This window comes from Carcharhinus amblyrhynchos, chromosome 33 (assembly GCF_965287045.1).
Source record: "Carcharhinus amblyrhynchos chromosome 33, sCarAmb.v2.hapA, whole genome shotgun sequence".
Lineage (NCBI taxonomy): Eukaryota > Metazoa > Chordata > Chondrichthyes > Carcharhiniformes > Carcharhinidae > Carcharhinus > Carcharhinus amblyrhynchos.
Window position 1 is genome coordinate 16398561 of NC_137356.1, and position 20736 is coordinate 16419296.

Below are 20736 nucleotides of genomic sequence, written 5' to 3' on the forward strand. Positions count from 1 at the left end.
CAGCAGAATACCCCACACAAAGATGGTAGCCGGAACTGATGTACGACGGGGGGGGGGGAGAGAGACAGAGAGAGAGAGAATGCCCCGCAGTAAGATGGCGGACGTAACTGACGTATGAGAGAATGCCCCACACTAAAATGGTGGCAGGAGGTGACGTCAGAAGGAGGAGTGCCTTCCCGCTCACCTCGGACTGCACGCGCAGCATTGCCCCGGTAGCGGAACCGCGGAGTGAGTGAGCTGGATCCGGGTGAGGGCAGCGGGTCACCCTGAGCTATGGGGGCGCACCTGGGGCGGCGGTACCTGACAAGGCCGGACACCGAGCCGGACCCGGACAACATACCCAGCTTCCCGGCCGACCTGGGCTTCCCTGAGCGGCAGGAGCGCGGTGAGTAACCTGGGAGGGAGGGATGGGGGTGGTCCCAATGTCCAGGGCCAGTATCCCGATGTCCAGGGCCAGTATCCCAATGTCCAGGGCCAGTATCCCAGTGTCCAGGGCCAGTATCCCAGTGTCCAGGGCCAGTATCCCAGTGTCCAGGGCCAGTATCCCAGTGTCCAGGGCCAGTATCCCAGTGTCCAGAGCCAGTATCCCAGTGTCCTAGTATCCCAGCATCGCAATGACCCAGTATCTCAGTATCCATAATAATGTATATTTTGCTGCTGAGTGTGGTACCAAAACTCATGATTTAGCCCTAAATACCACCCAGTCAACGATGAGGTGGTTAGTGTCTCTCTTGGTGGGTTCTGATGTCCTCTAAGAGTCTTGGAGTTAGGCAGCTCTTTGCTCACGATGGTTGTTCCTGTAGGTTGTTGCTCCCAATGGGTTTTTTTGCCTTGTTTTTATCTGGCATTAATTGATTCTTGTGGTCACAGATTCACAGGACCTGCACTGATTGTGCCTGTGGATGGGTAGAGGAGTAGGGAAGGAATGAAGTAAAATTTATTTATTAGTATCAAGTAAGGCTTACATTTACACTGCAGTGAAGTTACTGTGAAGTTGCCCCAGTCGCCCCACTCCTGTGCCTGTTCGGGTACACTGAGAAAGAATTAGCACAGCCAATGCAGCACATCTTTCAGTGTGTGGGAGGAAACCAGAGCACCTGGAAGAAACCCACGCAGACACAGGGAGAATGTGCAGACAGTGACCCAAGCCAGGAATTGAACCCAGTCCTTGGCGCTGCAAGCTGGCAGTGCTAACCACTATGTCAATTTTACAATTGTTTTCAAGTCAAGACATTTATTACTCTTATTAATATAACAATCTAAATGAAGCATAAGAAAAGTTCAAGTCTTTTTAGACTGCATCTGTAAAGCACCAAGTATTGTTAGTCTTGCAATATCTTTGCAACTTCTGCAATATCTTGGTGATCATTTAGTGCAAACCCCAACCAATGGGTTGACATCGGTCAAGTTTTATAATTCATTTATGGGGTGTGAGCATCACTACTGGCCAGCGTTCACTGCCCATCCTGAATTGCCCTCGAGAAGGTGTTGGTGTTCCTATCTGTCTGCTGCCCTTATCCTTCTAGGTGACCAAGGTCGCGGATTTGAAAGGTGCTGCCTAAGGAGCCTTGATGAATTGCTGCAGTGCATCTTGTAGATGGTACACACTGCAATGCTTTTTTCCATTTCAAATAATTATCCAATTCTCTTGTCAAATTTATTTATCATTTATCAATTATCAATTTTAGACATAGTAACTTCACTGCAGTGTTAATGTTAAGACTGTGAAAATCTCCTAGTTGCCACTCCGGCGCCTGTTCGGGTACACTGAAGGAGTATTTAGCACTGCCGATGCACCTAACTAGCATGTCTTTCGGACTGTGGGAGGAAAGCGGAGCACCCGCAGGAAACCCACACAGACACGGGGAGAATGTGCAAACTCCACAAAGACCGTGACCCAAGCCAGGAATTGAACCCAGGTCCCTGGCGCTGAAGCAGCAGTGCTACCCGCTGTGCCACCATACCAACCTTGCGTTGTCTCCTACTGCCTCTTGATTCACTTGGCCCACCTTATCCCCAAGAACCAGCTCTAGGAATGTCTTTATCTTTATTGGATTGGAAACATAACGCTTAAGAAAATGTTCTTGAACGGATTCCAGGAACTCTTGCCTCTCCCTGCTCTCTAGCATGATACTATCTCGGTCTACTTTCTGATAACTAAAGACCCCAATATACTAGTTGTAGCTTTTCTTTTGTAAAAGAAATTCTTTATTATTCATAATGTTTATGTGTATTATAGATTACAGAATTCACATAACCTGCAAGTTCAATTCCTTTCAGTTGAACATCAAAAGGGCGGCACGGTAGCACAATGGTTAGCACTGTTGCCTCTCGGTGCCAGGGACCTGGGTTCGATTCTCGGCTTGGGTCACTGTCAGTGTGGAGTTTGCATATTCTCCCTGTGTCTGCATGGGTTTCCTCCACAATCCAAATGTGTGCAGGTTAGGTTTGTTGGCCGTGCTAAATTGCCCCTTAGTATCAGGGGCTCATCAGGATAAATACGTGGAGTTACAGAGATAGGGCCTGGATGGGATTGTTGTTGGCACAGGCTTGATGGGTCAAATGGCCTCCTTCCGTACTATAGGGGAACTATGATTCTTCATCCTCAGTGGTGTTTAGAAGATGAAGAGACTGAGGGAACTGTCCCAACAAGAAAAGCATACAGAATCTGGTGTTGATGGGATTGATGTTAAGGTGGTGAAGGATTAGCAAGACTCGTTCTTTGCCTCGGAGGCTTCCGTGATCATTTTCCAATCTAGAGTTTGCACTGTGGAGCAGGGTGAGACATACTCTTTCTTCCAAAGGCACAGAGAAAGAGAGGGAAAGCACTAATCAGCAGCGTGACTGCTCAGTAACATCATCATATCTTGACATAGCAAAGATCAGCAGGGCCTTATATACCGGGCTGTATGAGACGAAGCCCACGCAGTGAAAGACCCTCTGAATTGTCCACAGCTCCTTGGTCTTCCAGTGCAAAGAACTCTTGACGATTGAGAATTGCAGACTGGCACATTCTCAAGTCCAGCATTACACGCTGAGGGACCCACTAAACCTTGGGGGAAGAGCAGCAAAGAGAGTGGGGAAAGGCCAGACTTGAAGGCCCTCCTGCCATAGTACACACAGCATAAGAACTAGGAGCAGGAGTAGGCCATCTGGCCCCTCGAGCCTGCTCCACCATTCAATAAGATCATCACTGATTTTTTTTGTGGCCTCAGCTCCATTTACCTGCCTGCTCAGCTTAACCTTTCTTTCCTGTTCCAAAGAAAGTACAGCACAGGAACAGGCTCTTCAGCCCACCAAGTCTGTGCTGATACAGATGTCTCTCTAATCCAATATTTCCTTTCCATGGTCCGTATCCCTCTATTCCCTGTTTATTCATGTATCTATCCAGATGCCTCTTGAATGTTGTTATAAAATCTGCTTCCACCACCTTCTCCGACAGCTCGTTCCAGGCATTCACCACCCTCTGTGTGGAAAAACTTACCCCTTACATCTCTTTTAAACTGCCCCCCCCCCTCCCTTTCAATCTATACCCCCGAGTAATTGACTCGTCGACCCTGAACAAAAGATTCCAGTTATCCGCTCTGTCCAAGCCTGTCATAATCTTGCAAACCTCGATCAGGTCCCCCCTCATCCTCTGATGCTCCACTATCCTTCAGGACAGAGGATTCCAGAGATTCACCACCCTCTGTGAGAAGAAATTTCTGTGCACTTCAGTTTTAAATGACTGCCCCTTTATCTTGTAGCAATGTCCCCTGGTTCAAGACTCACCCACTTGTGAAAACATCTCACCATCTCCCTTGTCAAGCCCCTTCATGATCTTATGTTTGAATAAGGTCACCTCTCGTTCTTCTAAACTGTTATCCTACATCCTATACAGAATCGCTAAATCCCTATAGTGTCATTTGGCCCATCAAGACAATTTAGAACATAGAACGTTACAGCCCTTTGACCCAAGTCTGTGCCGACACAGATGTTCCTTTAATCTAATATTTTCTTCCCTCTACGTGGTCAATATCCCTCTATTCCCTGCCTGTTTATGTATTTATCCAGATGCCTTTTGAGCGTTGTTATAGAATCTGCTTCCACCATCGCCTCCTGCGGCATGTTCCAGGCATTCACCACCCTCTGCGTGAAAAACTCACTCCTTACATCTCATTTAAACATTCCTCCTATCTCTCTTAACCTATGCCCCTGAGTAATTGTCCCTTCAACCCTGGGCAAAAGATTCTGACTATCCACTCTATCCTAGTCTGTCATAATCTTGTAAACCTCTATCAGGTTCTCTCTCTCCCCCCACCCCCAATCATCCTCCGATGTCCAATCCAAGTTTGTTCAACCTTTCTTCATAGCCCATATCCTCCAAACCAGGCAACATCCTGGGAAATCTCTTCTGCACTTTCTCCAATGCCTCAACATCCTTGCAGTAATGTGGTGACCAAAATGTACACAATACTCCTAATGTGGCCTAACCAAAGTCTTATACAGCTGCAACATGATTCTCCAGTTCCTATACTCAGCAATGAAGGCCAGCATGCCATACGCCACCTGAGTTGCCACCTTCAGGTACTGATCACTTCCCACCAGTGTGTCAGGAACTCGGGATTGTGTCTTTCAGGGTCAAAGAGGCTGTTCATTTATCAAGTTAAAACGCTGTCACTCCAAGGTGCAATAACATTAGTCTTCACAAGTGTGTAAGGAAAATGCCTGAAGTTTTGTCATTTCAGTCAATTCATTGCCGAGAAACTGAGTGAGGACCATAACAGGTATCCATCCCGCTGAGGCTGGCTATCTCTGACCTTCTGTATTGAACTGTATGTGCAGGTTCCAGAGGTAGCTCTGGTATTACACTTATCTGTAATAATGGATAACCCTCAGCATTATTATTACAGCAAAGCCTCGGCCAGATAGAAACTAGAAGCAAAATTAGGCCATTCGGCCCTTCGAGCCTCCTTTACCATTCATTATGATCAAGGCTCATCATTAAATTCAATATCCTGATTCCCCCCGCCCCCCACAACCCTGTCCCATATCCCTTTAGCTCCAAGAGCTATATCTAAGTTCTTGAAATCTCACGACGTTTTGACCTCAATGACTTTCTGTGGGAGTGAATTCCACACATTCACCACCCTCTGGGTGAAGAAATTTCCCCTCACCTCAGTCCTAAAAGCTTTACCCTTTATCCTCAAACTGTGACCCCCCAGTTCTGGACGCCCCCCCCACCATTGGGAACATTCTTTCTGAATCCACCCTGTCTAACCCTGTTAGAATTTTATAAGTTTCTATGAGATCCCCTCTCACTCTCCTAAACTCCAGTGAATATAATCCTAACTCACTTAGTCTCCCCTCGTATGACAGGCCTGCCACCCCAGGAATCAGCCTGGTAGACTAAGATAAACTAAGAACCTGTCTGTTTGCTCAGTATTGTGTTAAAGCCCCCCCCAATTTATGTGTCCTGACTGGCTTCAATGTCTTGACTGCTATTACCCAAAACAAATTTCATTCACCGCTCAGCTGTCTGTGGGATCTAGCTGTGTACAACCTGACTGCCATATCTGTGCACTGAAACTGAGATGACTAAAGTAACAAGGGTATTTTACATGATCAGGGAGGCGCTGATGGAAGGATTAGCTTCAGTGAGGATGCTGGGGTTTGTTCACTATCTTAGAATTGAATCAAAGCACTGCTGAAGGAGACCATTCGGCCCATCGAGTCTGCACCGACAGCAGTCTCACCCAGGCCCTATCCCATAACCCCACGTATTTACCCTGCTAATCTCCCTGACACTAAGGGGCAATTTAGTAAATCAAAGAACCCGGAGGAAACCCACGCAGACACGGGGAGAACGTGTGGACTGGGCACAGACAGTGACCCAAGCTGGGAATCGAACCCAGGTCCCTGGCTCTGTGAGGTGGTAGTGCTAAGCTCAACCCAACCCGCACATCTTTGGAGTGTGGGAGGAAACCAGAACACCTGGAGGAAACTCACGCAGACACGGCGAGAGTGTACAAGCTCCACATACACACACGGTGATCCAAGGCTAGAATCATAGAATCCTACAGTGCAGAAAGAGGCCCTTCGGCCCATCGAGTCTGCACTGAACACAATCTCACCCAGGCCCTACCCCCATATCCCTGCACATTTATCCACTAATCCCTCTAACCTATGCATCCCTGGACACTAAGGGGCAATTTTAGTATGGTCAATCAACCTAACCGGCACATCTTTGGTCTGTGGGAGGAAACCGGAAGCACCCGGAGGAAACCCACGCAGACATGAGGAGAATGTGCAAACTCCACACAGACAGTGACCCGAGCCAGGAATCGAACCTGGGTCCCTGGAGCTGTGAAGCAGCAGTGCTACTGTGCCACCGGGTTGAATTGAACCCAGGTCCCTGGCGCTGTTTTAAAAACAAAAGCCACCCTAAAATTCGCAGTTCATCCATCTTCCTGTTTGACTTTATGGAGATTTGGCTTGTGAAATCCCCCAGTGCCTTCGGTCCATGTCCCAGATCTCTCTGCCATTTAGAAGGCTGGTGACAACAGCAGTGTTGTAAAGTCTTTGTCCCTTTGAAGGAGACTTCTGTTGGTGAGGGCAGTATTTGGGGTGCTGCACTCGGACAGCTGATTCTCTGCTGTATCTCCTCTTGGAGCTGGGAATTCACTTACAGTTGCTGGAGGGTGTAGGTGCCTGTCCGGGGGGGTGGGGAGAATTTTGGTCTTGGGCTTGTTGAATTGAAGAGGATTGAGGGCGAACTGAATGTTGCTTGCAGTGTGGCATACCACTTGTCAGTCAGTGATGTGATGTGCTGGAGAGTCACGCTAGTCTCTGCTCAGTTTCCTGTTGAGTCTAAAGCCGATCGTGACTCCATGTGGGGGTTGGCCATGCATGAGTTTGACGACCAGGCTGAGGAAGGTGGTGAAGAGGGCTGCTGCTGTTGTACAGCCTCGGTCAGTGTCTGCTTGGGCTGGACACTGCATCCACACACCAAATTACTGCATTCCAACTTCACCGGATGGCATCCCGTCTCCAGGAGAAAATGTGTTGAGGATACTTGGAAGCTTTGGCTGAAAATGGGGTGAAATGTCATTGGTGCATCAGGGTGAGGGGGGAGCCCCTGGGGACACAGGCTGTGGGGTTGGGTGGGGGGGGGGTACATCCTTGTTTTGAGGCACTGATAATGACTAATCCTGTCCAAAGAATCCCTACGGTGCAGGAGGAGACCATGCGGCCCATTGAGTCTGCACTGACCACAATCCCACCCAGACCCTATCCCCGCAATCCCATATATTTATCCCACTAATCACCTGACACTAGGGGCATGGCCAATCCACCTAACCCATACATTTTTGGAGAGTGGGAGGAAGTCGGAGCACCCGAGGAAACCTATGCAGACAGGGATAGAATGTTCAGACTCCACACACACACTGACCCAAGCCGGGAATTGAACCTGGGTCCCTGGCGCTGAGAAGCAGCAGTGCCACCCTGTTACTGCAATGAGTTTTCCTTTTACTTCCTTTCATGGAGTATGGGTGTTGCTACAGATGTGGCCAATATTGCCCTTGAACCGAGTGTCTCATTGGGCCATTTCAGAGGGCATTTAAGAATCGGCCACCTTGCTGTCACTCTGGAGTCATGTGTAGGCCAGACTGGCTAAGGATGGCAGATTTCCTTCCCTAAGGGTCACATGGTATTTTTACAGCAATAGTTGTCATTGTCAACATTACTGAGACTAGTGTTGAAGTCCCCTGGGTTACTAGTCCAGTGACATTGCCAGTGCCACTCCCTCATAACTGGGTCCAGTAGGGATGAGCAGACCAATCAGCAGAGCAGCAATGGATGTGGTTAACATTGTGGTGAAGCTATGTTCTTGGCACTGATGAGTGCGAGATGATTGAGAACTTTGTAACAGAGTAAAGTGCATCAGACTTGGCATCTCTGTTCAATCACCACTCTTCGTTACAGGCACAAAACTGGCTGTGGAAAATGAAGCGACAAGTTGTGTAAATGCTGCCCTGCAGCTCGGAAACACTATCCAATCTGCCTGGTTCCCTGACTGAACGAGGTTGTCCCGAGCTCAGTGAGGCTTTATGAAGGATTATAGCTGGTGCTGATTTTACCTTGGAGAAAGAGCTGGTTCAGATCCTGGCCAGGGGAGAAGCTGCATCATACCAGCGCCGTCACACCAGCTATCACTCTTCAGAAAGCTTCAATAAAATCGGTATCATCAGAAATTAAAACCCCTCCAGAGATGACGCTTGGCCTATTTGATCTCTTGGACTAGTTTTGATTTCCTGAGGGGGATTTTCCATACCATACGGCTGCAGAGAGGGGAGGTGGGATGTGTCTGGTCAGGATGTTGCAGTCATGATGTAATAGGCCTGATCCAGTGGCTGGTCTTTTAATGCCTGCCTGTTTCATATGTTCATGTGTAACATTCCAGTCCTTTATAAAACACTCCTCCACAATGCCATTGTAGTAGGCAACTGCACTGCAAATAGCACTGATGGTTGGTTCAGTGAGGAGAAATCCAAAGTGATTTTTATCTCCAGTCTCTGCGATACCAGTGCCCTTTTGACCAGCTCTTCACCTCGCTTCCGCTGCTGGCACTGAGTCCCACTCACTGCAGTGCCTGCTGTGCTATTTTGGCTGCCAGTCTGGCAATGTCTCCAGGTTAAATCACCTCCCACCTATTGCTGTGACCTCCTTCTGCCCTAAAACCTTCAAATATCTCTAATTCTGGTGCCTTGAGCACTCATTATTTTAATTGTTCTACCCTTGGAGGCTGCCTAGATGCTGAGTGTGGGTTTCCCTCCCTAAACCTCTCTGCCTTTCTCTTTCCACAGACGCTACACTTTGACTAACCTTGCTGTAATATTGGTGTTGATTGTGGTCATATTCTAATACATGTTGGGAAGTTTTATTACATTGTGAATGTGCACGGTGGAAATGCAACTTGTTAAGTAGAATCCTGTGCCTGGATTAATATAGTGATTGTGTATGTGTGCGTGTCTCTCTCTCTCTCTCTCGCAGTGATGATCGCGACACAGCAGGAGATGAATGATGCCCAGTTGCCCCTCAGTCAGCGCGATTACTGCGCTCATCACCTCATCAAGCTCTTGAAATGTAAGCGGGATACGTGGCCCAACTTCTTCGCATGTAAACATGAGCGTCATGACTGGGATTACTGCGAGCATCATGAGTAAGTTCATTTTCATTGTCCCTGTGTAGGGCCTGTTCATTCCTTAGAATAGGCGTAGGCAGCACTGATTTTATTGAGCATCATTTAGAAGACTGGAGGGAGGTAAATGTTATGTTGTTGTTTAAGGAAAGCAGCAGGGAAAAGCCAGGGAACTACAGACCGGTGAGCCTACAATGGGATCTTGATCTTGATTAACTGGCCTGTGGCCAGAGTCATAGGTGTATAAGGAGATTGCTGGCACTTCTGCGAATGAGAGTCGATATGTTCAGGATAGGAAATGAGGGAGAAATTATTGGGGAGAGGCAGTGGAAGATGTCTAATTAAAACCAAAAAGATGAAAGTCTCCAACCATTGAAGCCTCCTGAAAATAGATTTGACTTCACACTGTTATGTCCTGGCTACAGTGATGCCTGCCCTGATATTTACTCAAACAGTGGTTAGCGCTGCTGTCTCACAGCGCCAGGGACCTGGGTTCAATTTCCGGCTTGGGGCACTGTCTAAGTTTGCATGTTCTCCCTGTGTCCGCGTGGGTTTCCTCCGGTGCTCCAGTTTCCTCCCACAGTCCGAAAGATGCACGGGTTAGGTTGATTGGTCGTGCTAAATTGCCCCTTAATGTCAGGGGGATTAGCTGGGTAAGTGTGGGGTTAAGGGGATAGGGCCTGGATTGGGGTCAGTGCAGACGTGATGGGCTGAATGGCCTCCTGTACTGTAGGATTCTACGATTCCTTGTATCAGTGGTCTTTGGGTAGCTGCTATCAATGTGTGCTACAAATTGGTGTAAAAAATTTAAGTGGGTGGATCTGTGCTAAAGCTGTTTCTTTGCCCTCTAGAGGGAAAGATGCATGTTGCACTGCGGTGTACTGAGTCCAGGGGTACTGCATGGTAACACCAAAGATACAAAAATCTGACCCTGTTATCCATGTGCTACACATCAATGTACCAATTACTTGGGGTTAAGGAACATACTGAGGGATTTGAACACTGACAGAGTGCTGAACAGTTGGAGATTACTGACATGTTAAATCAAGGCTGTCTGCTCTCTTGGCGGACAAAAACAAAATCCCTCTGCACTTGGAGGAGTGCTCTTTGGTCTACTGCTTATCATTGATACCTATAGTAACACTCATTTATTGACTCTTACCATGTATAAGTTCGTTGCTGAGGGCAAATAGCATGTAAAGTTAAAATGTATTAGTAACAATTAGGCTTACATTAACACTGCAGTGAAGTTAGTGTGAAAATCCTCTAGTTGTGACACTCTGGCACCTGCCCAGGTACATTGGTCATGCTAAATTCTCCCTCAATGCACCTAACCAGCATGTCTTTCAGACTGCGGGAGGAAAGTGGAGCACCTGGAGGAAACATGCAGACTCTGCACAGTGACCGAAGCCAGAAATCAAACCTGGGTCCCTGGTGCTGTGAGGCAGCTGTGCTAACCACTGGTGCCAATCAGTTCTGGAATGAGTACTTTTAAAACAGCCCAGAGGGGAGCCCACTAACCTCCTGTTTTCTCCATCTTTATTTCCAGCTATGTGATGCGGATGAAAGAGTATGAGAGGGAGAGGAGGCTGCTGATGAGGAAGAAACAAATGGAGGAGAGGCAGGCAGCATAAGCAGCTTTCCTGCACCTGCTGCGTAACTCCGTCTCCCTCTGGGAATTGTACCCTGTCTGACCAGACTGTGTGATGAATTGTTTTGTATATAATTCTGAGATCTCCTGAACTGAATAAAATGCTGAGTTATAAACTTAATCTATTGCTTTCAGGCAAGACTGCTCTTCTTCCAGGTCTTACACTTCCTGTCACACTATTCACTAACATATTTCAGTGTGGGTAGTGCTTAGTATGTAGTATAGCTCAGCTGCATGTGGGTGTAAACACCTGTCTTATTCACAGTGCATCACAGGTCAACCCAGTCCTGTTCTTGCTGGCTTCCCAGATATGTGGGGATGAGGGTTTATTCAACTGGTGGCATCTCAGTCAGAAGAGATACCAGTGACTTGAGCACAATGTGCTACTGAGGGAGTGCAGCACTGTTGGAGTTATTGAATCTCTTGTGCCTTGCCTTGTCAAAGCTTCCCATTTGGCTACCAGATCTGAGCGACCTGTATGTCTGGCAGAGCTGCTCAAGTGCAATGTTAAAGCCTTTCCTTGCAGAGCCTTCAGTCCAAGCTCAACATAGCTGGATAAACACAGGAAGAGAGGATAGGATATGTTGAATAGAGCATAAATACCAGTGTGAACAATTTAGGCCAAATGACCTGTTTGTTTTAAACTCTGAGATGGGTTCCTGCCTTGTGACCAGCTCATCCAATTCTTCCCTATGCTGTCAGTATAGGTGTTCTATCCCCACAGGACCTGGGGCTATTTTCAACATGAGGGTTGAGTGCTACAGAATGAAAATTAGCTTCCATTCACTGTGATTATCACATATGAACAGAATAGCAGTTGGGTATAAGTGGAGGAGCAGTTGTAACCCTATTGGTACAGGATGATGAAGTTTGTCCTTTTCCCCATTTATTGGTTCATTCTTCCTCCTATTTTTAGAGTTCTCAGTGTTGACAGTATGACAGAAACACAGCAAGACGCCATGCTACAGATAAATCAAGTTTATTCAGTATTTTGTAAACAATGTTATTGCTGACATTGAAGAATATTTCTCTTTCAAACTCTGCAATGTTTTAACCACACAAAGCTCAGATACAAAATAAGTAATTCAGAAAGAAATCCAAGAGTTATTTTAATGCCCAACTTTCCCCTAGCAATTTGCAAACAAAATACCAATCATTAATAGGATGTCTGCAAAGTTGGGCAGAGATCAGAGTGATGGAAACTAGGCATTGCCATTATACATACCGACAGCACTGATACTAAGACTCAAGAATACATAAAGCAGCAATTAGAGAGACAGAACCAATACTCTAGTGCTCAAATGTCACAGTTAAAGTAACCCAGGAAAACTTCAGCGTCAATTTTCCATACCATTAACCAATCAGTGCATATCAATTTTCTAAGCAGGACTGTTGATTGGGTTTGATCAACATTCAGTGCAGTGACCTGCTTTGGATTTGCTCTTCCCCTGCCATAGGAGATACTGAAACAAGCCCCCCCCTCAAACTTCCCACCTATTAAAAGGAGAAACTAAATTGGACATCTGAAATATGTGTGTGGGACAGAAAGAGACAGAGCTGCTCACAGCTTTACAATTGGGCTGTGTTGCCAAGGGCCACCTCAGCTCTTACCTGAAAGCAGACGGCACTGACAATGTGACATAGATTACCAATCACAAACCTTGTGCATTCAAACTATGTCTGGCCAGTTAGATAAAGAGTAAAGCTCCCTCTACACTGTCCCCAAACACTCCCAGGACAGGTACAGCACAGGATTAGATTTACAATAAAGCTCCCCTACATCCTCTTATCATACACTACCAGGACAGGTACATAGAAAAGCTCCCCCTACACTGTTCCCCCATCAAACACTCACAGGGCAGGTACAGCATGGGGTTAGAGAGAAAAACTCCCCTACACTGTCCCCATCAAACAATCCCAGGTCAGGTACAGCACGAGGTTAGATACAGCGTAAAGCTCCCTCTACACTGTCCCCATCAAACACTCCCAGGACAGGTACTTTATATCTAAATCTGTGCTGCTTGCTTTGCATTGTCCCATAAGAAAAGGTATTGAAGTCTAAGGGTTGCAGCGAGGGAAATGGGAGCCTCTCCTCACACTTTGAGGACAAACTCCTGCTCTTGCCCATTCTCCACCACCAAGAATGACAGTGTTTAGATTCAGATGCCCAACAGGAGAGGGGGAGTGAAGATTTTCAGGGGAATAGGGTGCGGGACTTGGCCCACTGACATCAGTAAGTTGGGCAGAAATTAAAAGGATCAGTGATTCTGTGTCACCCAGTCTGCAGCAGATCCCGAGACCTAGCTGTAGAGCTACTGTGGTTCAGTCTGTCCTGTCACTAATGGAACCGTGGGGATCCCACAGAGTAACCAGAGCTCAGGGGAGCAGAATTAAAAAATCAGGAAATACACAAAATACACAACAGCTTTAACGGCAAATAAATAGAAGAGGCGGGTTTAAGATTCCCACCACTCCATCACCTTTTTGTACAGAGAGAGACGGTATAATCAGAGAAGTCTGCTGAAGCTCGTGATTGGTTTACTACAGGACGGACAGACAAGGAGCGGGTGGTCACAATCAACACCCTGCCCAGGCTCAGCGAGTCCACCTTCTATAAGAAGAAGGGGATGATTGGGGTGCGCAGAGGCGGATAGTCACGGAAGTCCTTCAAGTAGCTGCGATGCTTCCCGTTTGCCCAGATTGCCATCTGGGTGAATCCAACCAGTGTAAACAACGCAACTGGAAAGGAGAGAACAAAACCTCTTTATACAGGCAGCACTGAGATTCCAGTTCTGTCCCCAGCCACCTGTCCCACACCCAGTAAACCTTCCCGTGGACAGTGAGGGTCAGGCCCTCACTTCTCCCAACTGTCTGTGGCTCACTATCAGCTGCCTCTCACTGCATGGGAGCAGCGCTAAGCCAGGTCCACTGATTGGATCCAAGTTACTGATGATTAATCTCAGTCTGGGCACTGGTAGCTCTATCCTTGGAATGCTGCATTCTGACCCACACAGCAACCTCCTGAGCCCGGTGAGTTTGACAAAGGAGAGACTGAAGTAAAAATTGAGGGAAGAGGTGTGAGCAGCTCTCATGTTTCTAACTAAAATCAACACAATCTGCTTTGTTGCCCTAATGTAAGAGACAGAGATTGGAGGAGAGATTAGAGGAGAGAGAGAGAGAGAGAGAGAGATTAGAGGAGAGAGAGATTAGAGGAGAGAGAGAGAGAGAGATTAGAGGAGAGAGAGAGAGAGAGATTAGAGGAGAGAGAGAGAGAGAGAGAGATTAGAGGAGAGAGAGAGAGAGAGAGAGATTAGAGGAGAGAGAGAGAGAGAGAGAGAGATTAGAGGAGGGAGAGAGAGAGAGAGAGATTAGAGAGAGAGAGAGATTAGAGGAGAGAGAGAGAGAGAGAGAGAGATTAGAGGAGGGAGAGAGAGAGAGAGAGAGATTAGAGGAGGGAGAGAGAGAGAGAGATTAGAGGAGGGAGAGAGAGAGAGAGATTAGAGGAGGGAGAGAGAGAGAGAGATTAGAGAGAGAGAGAGAGAGAGAGATTAGAGGAGAGAGAGAGAGAGAGAGATTAGAGGAGAGAGAGAGATTAGAGGAGAGAGAGAGAGATTAGAGGAGAGAGAGATTAGAGGAGAGAGAGATTAGAGAGAGAGAGAGAGAGAGAGAGAGATTAGAGGAGAGAGAGAGATTGGAGGAGAGAGAGAGATTGGAGGAGAGAGAGAGATTGGAGGAGAGAGAGAGATTGGAGGAGAGAGAGAGATTGGAGGAGAGAGAGAGATTGGAGGAGAGAGAGAGATTGGAGGAGAGAGAGAGATTGGAGGAGAGAGAGAGATTGGAGGAGAGAGAGAGATTGGAGGAGAGAGAGAGATTGGAGGAGAGAGAGAGATTGGAGGAGAGAGAGAGATTGGAGGAGAGAGAGAGATTGGAGGAGAGAGAGAGATTGGAGGAGAGAGAGAGATTGGAGGAGAGAGAGAGATTGGAGGAGAGAGAGAGATTGGAGGAGAGAGAGAGATTGGAGGAGAGAGAGAGATTGGAGGAGAGAGAGAGATTGGAGGAGAGAGAGAGATTGGAGGAGAGAGAGAGATTGGAGGAGAGAGAGAGATTGGAGGAGAGAGAGAGATTGGAGGAGAGAGAGAGATTGGAGGAGAGAGAGAGATTGGAGGAGAGAGAGAGATTGGAGGAGAGAGAGAGATTGGAGGAGAGAGAGAGATTGGAGGAGAGAGAGAGATTGGAGGAGAGAGAGAGATTGGAGGAGAGAGAGAGATTGGAGGAGAGAGAGAGATTGGAGGAGAGAGAGAGATTGGAGGAGAGAGAGAGATTGGAGGAGAGAGAGAGATTGGAGGAGAGAGAGAGATTGGAGGAGAGAGAGAGATTGGAGGAGAGAGAGAGATTGGAGGAGAGAGAGAGATTGGAGGAGAGAGAGAGATTGGAGGAGAGAGAGAGATTGGAGGAGAGAGAGAGATTGGAGGAGAGAGAGAGATTGGAGGAGAGAGAGAGATTGGAGGAGAGAGAGAGATTGGAGGAGAGAGAGAGAGATTGGAGGAGAGAGAGAGATTGGAGGAGAGAGAGAGATTGGAGGAGAGAGAGAGATTGGAGGAGAGAGAGAGATTGGAGGAGAGAGAGAGATTAGAGGAGAGAGAGAGATTAGAGGAGAGAGAGAGATTGGAGGGAGAGAGAGAGAGAGATTGGAGGGGAGAGAGAGAGAGAGATTGGAGGGGAGAGAGAGAGATTGGAGGAGAGAGAGAGAGAGATTGGAGGAGAGAGAGAGAGAGATTGGAGGAGAGAGAGAGAGAGATTGGAGGAGAGAGAGAGAGAGAGAGATAGATTGATTGGAGGAGAGAGAGAGAGAGATAGATTGGAGGAGAGAGAGAGAGAGAGAGAGAGAGAGAGATTGGAGGAGAGAAGAGAAAGAGATTGGAGGAGAGAAGAGAAAGAGAGAAAGTGAGACACAGCGATTGGAGGAGAGGGGGATTGGGGGGGGGGGGGGATTGAGGACAGTGAGTGACTGAGGAGTGAGAAGGAGCTGTTTACGATAGTATCCCACAATGAGCTATAGTCTCTCACAGCAGGTTCAGTACATCTCACCTCCGCTCCCTGCCCACCTCACACAATAGCTTCTTGTTAACACTGACACCCCCAAAGTTTCTCTCTTCTATTTGACTTCAACTGTCTCAGAGTTTAACTTTGGAGAAAAGCAGCCAGGTTTAACCCACTGTCTCCAAGACTCGAGTTGGTTAATTAATGACCCCCTTGGCATGAAGATGCGTTTTAAACACCAGATAGAGATACACAAGATGTCATATAGACAGCAGAGCACAATCCCAGTCTCACCTGAGGATGATGACCCAGAGCAGAAACCGGAACAAATTCCTTCCCTCTAATCTGGGCACATAGAGACCCATTAACTGAGGGCTGGTTAACCCAGGACAGACAGTGGGTATTCCTGCCTCAGATGCCCTATTACACAGGTGGTCTTGGGGTTCAGAGTGATGTTTTCTCCACAGACTGGCCCCAGTCACTCTGCCCACTGATCTCAGCACAGCAGCAAGGATGCTGGGAGTTGGGCATCTCAGCGGCACCGTGGTTAGTGCTACTGCCTCACAGCGCCAGGGACCTGGGTTTGATTCCTTGGGTCACTGCCTGTGCAGAGTCTGCAGTTCTCTGCATGAGTTTCCTCCCAAAGTCGGAAAGACGTGCTGGCTAGGTGCATTGACCATGCTAAATTCCGTCTCAGTATACCCGAACAGGCGCCAGAGTTAATGTGACAATAAATAAACAAACTTAAAAACATTGAAATAGCTCCCTTGGAAAATGAGGAATGCAGTGACATAGTTCAGCTGTCAATGAATGCAGGGGAACAATCAGGAACCTTTCCAAAATGGGATCCTGTTTTTGCAGGATCATCCAGCCAAATAGTGGCTGTGGCCTGAAGCACTGAGGAGCTCCCTCAAAAACAATACAGAATGCCTGGCCTGCCTTCAAAGGGTAAAGCTGCTGCAATCACTTATCTTAGCCACACCATCTCCCAAGGCACCACCTTACCTGGGAGACACTGAGTCATTATCGTAAAGCCAATCCAGGAGCCCACCTGCGGACAGAGATCAGAGCTACGTTACTCACCCATTCAATCACACTGAAGGCTGAAACTTCACTGTATGCCCCATAAACCCATGTGCTAGTAAGGTTAACCATTCTACAGGCTGGTACAATGATGGTTACAGACATGCAGCCAGCAAATCCTTCCACTAGTCAACAAGCAGAGGGGTTGAAAACGAAATGGGATCAGATTTGGAAAGGCACTCAGAAGCTGTCCCTCTTAGTGGCTGGATCTATTCACATATTTCAGATGGAAATCTCACAATGCCAGGTTAAAGTCCAACAGGTTTATTTAGATTAAATCTGCTGGGCTTTCACCCCAGTAATAAGTCTCATAACACCAAATTAAGTTCCAACAGGTTTACTTAGTAGCACAAGCTTTCGGAGCACTTCTCCTTCATCAGATGAGTGGAGAGTTGGGTTCACAAACAGGACATATATAGACACAGACTCAATTGACGAAGGGGCAGTGCTCCGAAAACTTGTGCTACCAAATAAACTTGTTGGACTTTAACCTGGTGTTGTCAGACTTCTTACTGAGCCCATCCCAGTCCAATGCTGGCATCTCCATACACATCAATGGGTGAGACAATGGCACAGTGGTTAACACTGCTGCCTCAAAGTGCCAGGCATCCGGGTTCGATTCCTGGCTTGGGTCACTGTCTGTGTGGAAATTACACAGTCTCCCCCATGTCAGTGTGAGTTTCCTCCTACAGTCCAAAGATGTGCAGATTAGGTTGATTGGCCATGATAAATTGCCCCCCAGTGTCCTGGGATGTGTAGGTTAGAGGGATTAGTGGGGTAAATGTGTGGGATGGTGGAGATAAGTCCTAGATGGGATTGTTGTCAGTGCAGACTCGATGGGCCGAAAGGCTACCTTCTGCACTACAGGATTTCTATGATATTTCAGACGGCTTGAGTAGCAGCATTCCCCAGGACTGAGGGAGAAAGAGAGATATTCATAACCTGGAATTCCCCTCAGCTGGAGGACAGCACAGCCCAAAATCACATTAATTCCCCAGCAATCTTCCATTTACAGCTCAGAGCTGGCAGCTGGGGACAAGTTCCAAATAAACCCAGGGATAATTTTAATTTTCCAAATTTAAAACAAAAGTTGGTTTCACGTTGCAATAACAGGAAATATTGCATCAGTTCCCTATCAGTACAAACTGGGACAACTGTCAGCAAAAAAAAACAGGCTGCTAAGAATGTTGGGCTTTGCTGAGACATCAAGCTTAAATATTTCAGGGTGGCAAATTCAGCAACAGAACGATTTGGCTGTGAGCAGCAGGCCCATGTCCGTGCATCTACACGCCCGGCACTGGACACTAGCTCCAGCTGTCCACGTCTGCACGCAGTTTGTACAGCATACACAAGTAAAGCCACAGGTATGGAGCCCAGCCAGAGTTCGAGCAGCAGCAGCAAATTCAATGCACAGGGACTTACCTCATATGTGTAGTTAGGGCAGGACACCAAGAGAAAAAGCCAGGTAAAGGGGTTTTTAGTCGGGAAAGGAATCCTGCGCGCTTTGGAACCTGAAGGGAGGAGAGAGATGATACAATAAATTTCACTGTACGCGCAACATAATTTACCCCAGCCTCCTCAGAGGTGGAGGCTGGGGCTGGGGGGAAGGTGTGGAGAGTAGAGGATGGAGCGTGGTGGGGGGAGGGGGGTAAAGAACAGAGGGGGAGAGGAGGGGTGGAGGGGAAACAGGGGGCAGGCAGCTAGGTGGTTTCAGTAAATGATGTCCCCTCTTCAGTGATGATTTTCAATACCACAAGTCGGAAAATGCCACCTAGAGGGACCCCATATGTCAACATCATCTGAGGCAGCCAGCCTCCTACGGTGCGGAGAGATCCAGCACAACAACAATTCTGTTATTTTGGCTGAGATGTAAACCCAGATCCCATCTTCCCACAAGCACTGATGTAACAAATCTCATGGAACTATTTCAAAAAAGCAGGGGGAGCGGGTGGATGTATTTATTCTTCAACCAACATCAATAGGGCAGATGACCCAGTCATTGTCATATTGTGGCGTCTTGCTGTGCAGAGCTGGTGGCTGGATTTCCCACATTACAGAGACTGGACTGACGAAGTCATTGGCTGTAAGCTACTTTAAGACCCATTGAAAGGTCATTCCTAAATGCAAGTTTCTTTCTTACTAAGATGGGAAGGATCTTTCTGACTGAAAACTCCCTCAATATCAGAAATTGAGGAAACGGTGGAACTGCCTCAAAATATCGCTGCAATGGCTTTTCAGAAAATGCTCAACACAAGTTCCACCTGAAAGACTTCTCCAACTATAAACTTCAAGAAATCTAGATCAGCGATTTGGAAAACATATTTAAATACTGAGAGAGATTAAGGGTGGTGGGAGGGAAGAAGGTAAGTGTTAACTGGCAATTTCCAGGGTCAGTGTTTTGCTGTCGGCTAATCCCAAAAAAAAAGGATTCTGAAATAGCAACTGGTCAAATTATCTGATGACACTCAAATAGTAGAGAATGAAGCTTTATTTGCAAAGTGGCACAGGGACATGACAGAACACATTACGTGAATATAATTGCAATGGGTGTGGATCCATCACGAAGACAGCAGATAAAATACAACAAAGAACAAAGAACAACACAGCAAGGGAAACAGGCCCTTCGGCCCAATGAGCCCATGCCGCCATTTTAACACTGAGTTCCCTCTTCCACCCATGACCCTTGTCTACGCTTATGGCACTCCACATTGGAAACCAGATTGAGGGGAGACTAATTTAGGGACAACTTGTTACGCCAATCAGCTTAAGAGCACATCTTTGGCGTGTGGGAGGAAACCGGAGCACCCAGAGAAAACCCACACAAGCACGGAGAGGATGCGCAAACTCCCACAGATACCGGCCCAAATCCACGTATCTGCACAGCAAACAGTGGTAGTCACTCAGCTGTCATGTTGCCCATCAGCTGGTCCAGTTTAGGCGTACACTAACGACGTGAAGCACTAGGCTACTCTCGAAATATCCAAGAGCAGCCCTCGCACGACCCACCGCGTATATGCCCCTTGTTGGACAACAAGGCGGACCGAAGACGTGTACACTGAAACAAACAAACCTAGAAACTAAGGCTGTGTTCTTGAAGCAATTTTTAAGCTCCATTAGAAAAATTGGTTATAAATCTGGAAGTCTGCAGCAGGTGGGCTGGCACGGTGGCACAGTGGTTAGCACTGCTGCCTCACAGCAACAGGGACTCAGGTTCAATTCCCAGCTTGAGTCACTGTCTGTGCGGGGTCTGCACGTTCTCCCCACATCTGTGTGGGTTTCCTCCGGGTGCTCTGGTTTCTTCCCACAGTCCGAATGATGTGCTGGTTAGGGTGCATTGACCCGAACAGGCACCAGAGTGTGCCGACTAGGGGAATTTCACAGTAACCTCACTGCAGTTTTAATGTAAGCCTACTTGTGACACTAATAAACAAACTTAAATTTAAGTGGTACTGAGATTTTGGAATACACAAACAGATATCAGTGCACAGCATCCAAACTTGAAACATTAGCTCGATTCTCTCTCCTCTCAGGCCTGCTGAGATTTGCAAGAATTTTCTGTGTTTGTGTCAGTACACAGCACCTGGTCAGTGCATTTCAAGAGGGACCTGAGTCCACTGGAAATATAGGGATGAGTAAAAAGATTCAAGAGGAAGAATAGTGAAACTCAAAATTGCCAATGGGGGCATCTCAATAAAGCACAACACATTAAATTTATGTAGAAAGGGGCATAAAACACACGACTATCTTTATTCACCAAGTATCTTCAGCCTAGAATATAAAT

General features: G+C 47.2%; 2 protein-coding genes across 5 annotated transcripts in view; one reads left to right on the plus strand and one right to left on the minus strand.

Annotated features, from left to right (window-relative positions):
* The first annotated feature begins 212 nt into the window (after positions 1-212).
* ndufb7 (NADH:ubiquinone oxidoreductase subunit B7) lies at positions 213-10953 on the plus strand. The gene is made up of 3 exons (XM_080216673.1): positions 213-385; positions 9034-9202; positions 10731-10953. Exons 1-3 carry the CDS (start codon positions 274-276, stop codon positions 10813-10815), a joined length of 366 nt encoding a protein of 121 aa, XP_080072799.1. The 5' UTR covers positions 213-273; the 3' UTR covers positions 10816-10953.
* Positions 10954-11795: 842 nt separating this feature from the next.
* Positions 11796-20736, minus strand: part of tecrb (trans-2,3-enoyl-CoA reductase b) — a 59533-nt gene continuing 50592 nt past the window's right edge. For all 4 annotated transcript variants that reach the window (XM_080216487.1, XM_080216488.1, XM_080216489.1 and 1 more), the window contains 3 exons: positions 18378-18466; positions 16878-16923; positions 11796-13571 (listed from right to left, as the gene is read on the minus strand). In XM_080216487.1, coding sequence (XP_080072613.1) covers positions 13444-13571; positions 16878-16923; positions 18378-18466 — 263 coding nt within the window. In that variant the 3' untranslated portion in view covers positions 11796-13443. The remainder of the gene's footprint in view (positions 13572-16877; positions 16924-18377; positions 18467-20736) is intronic.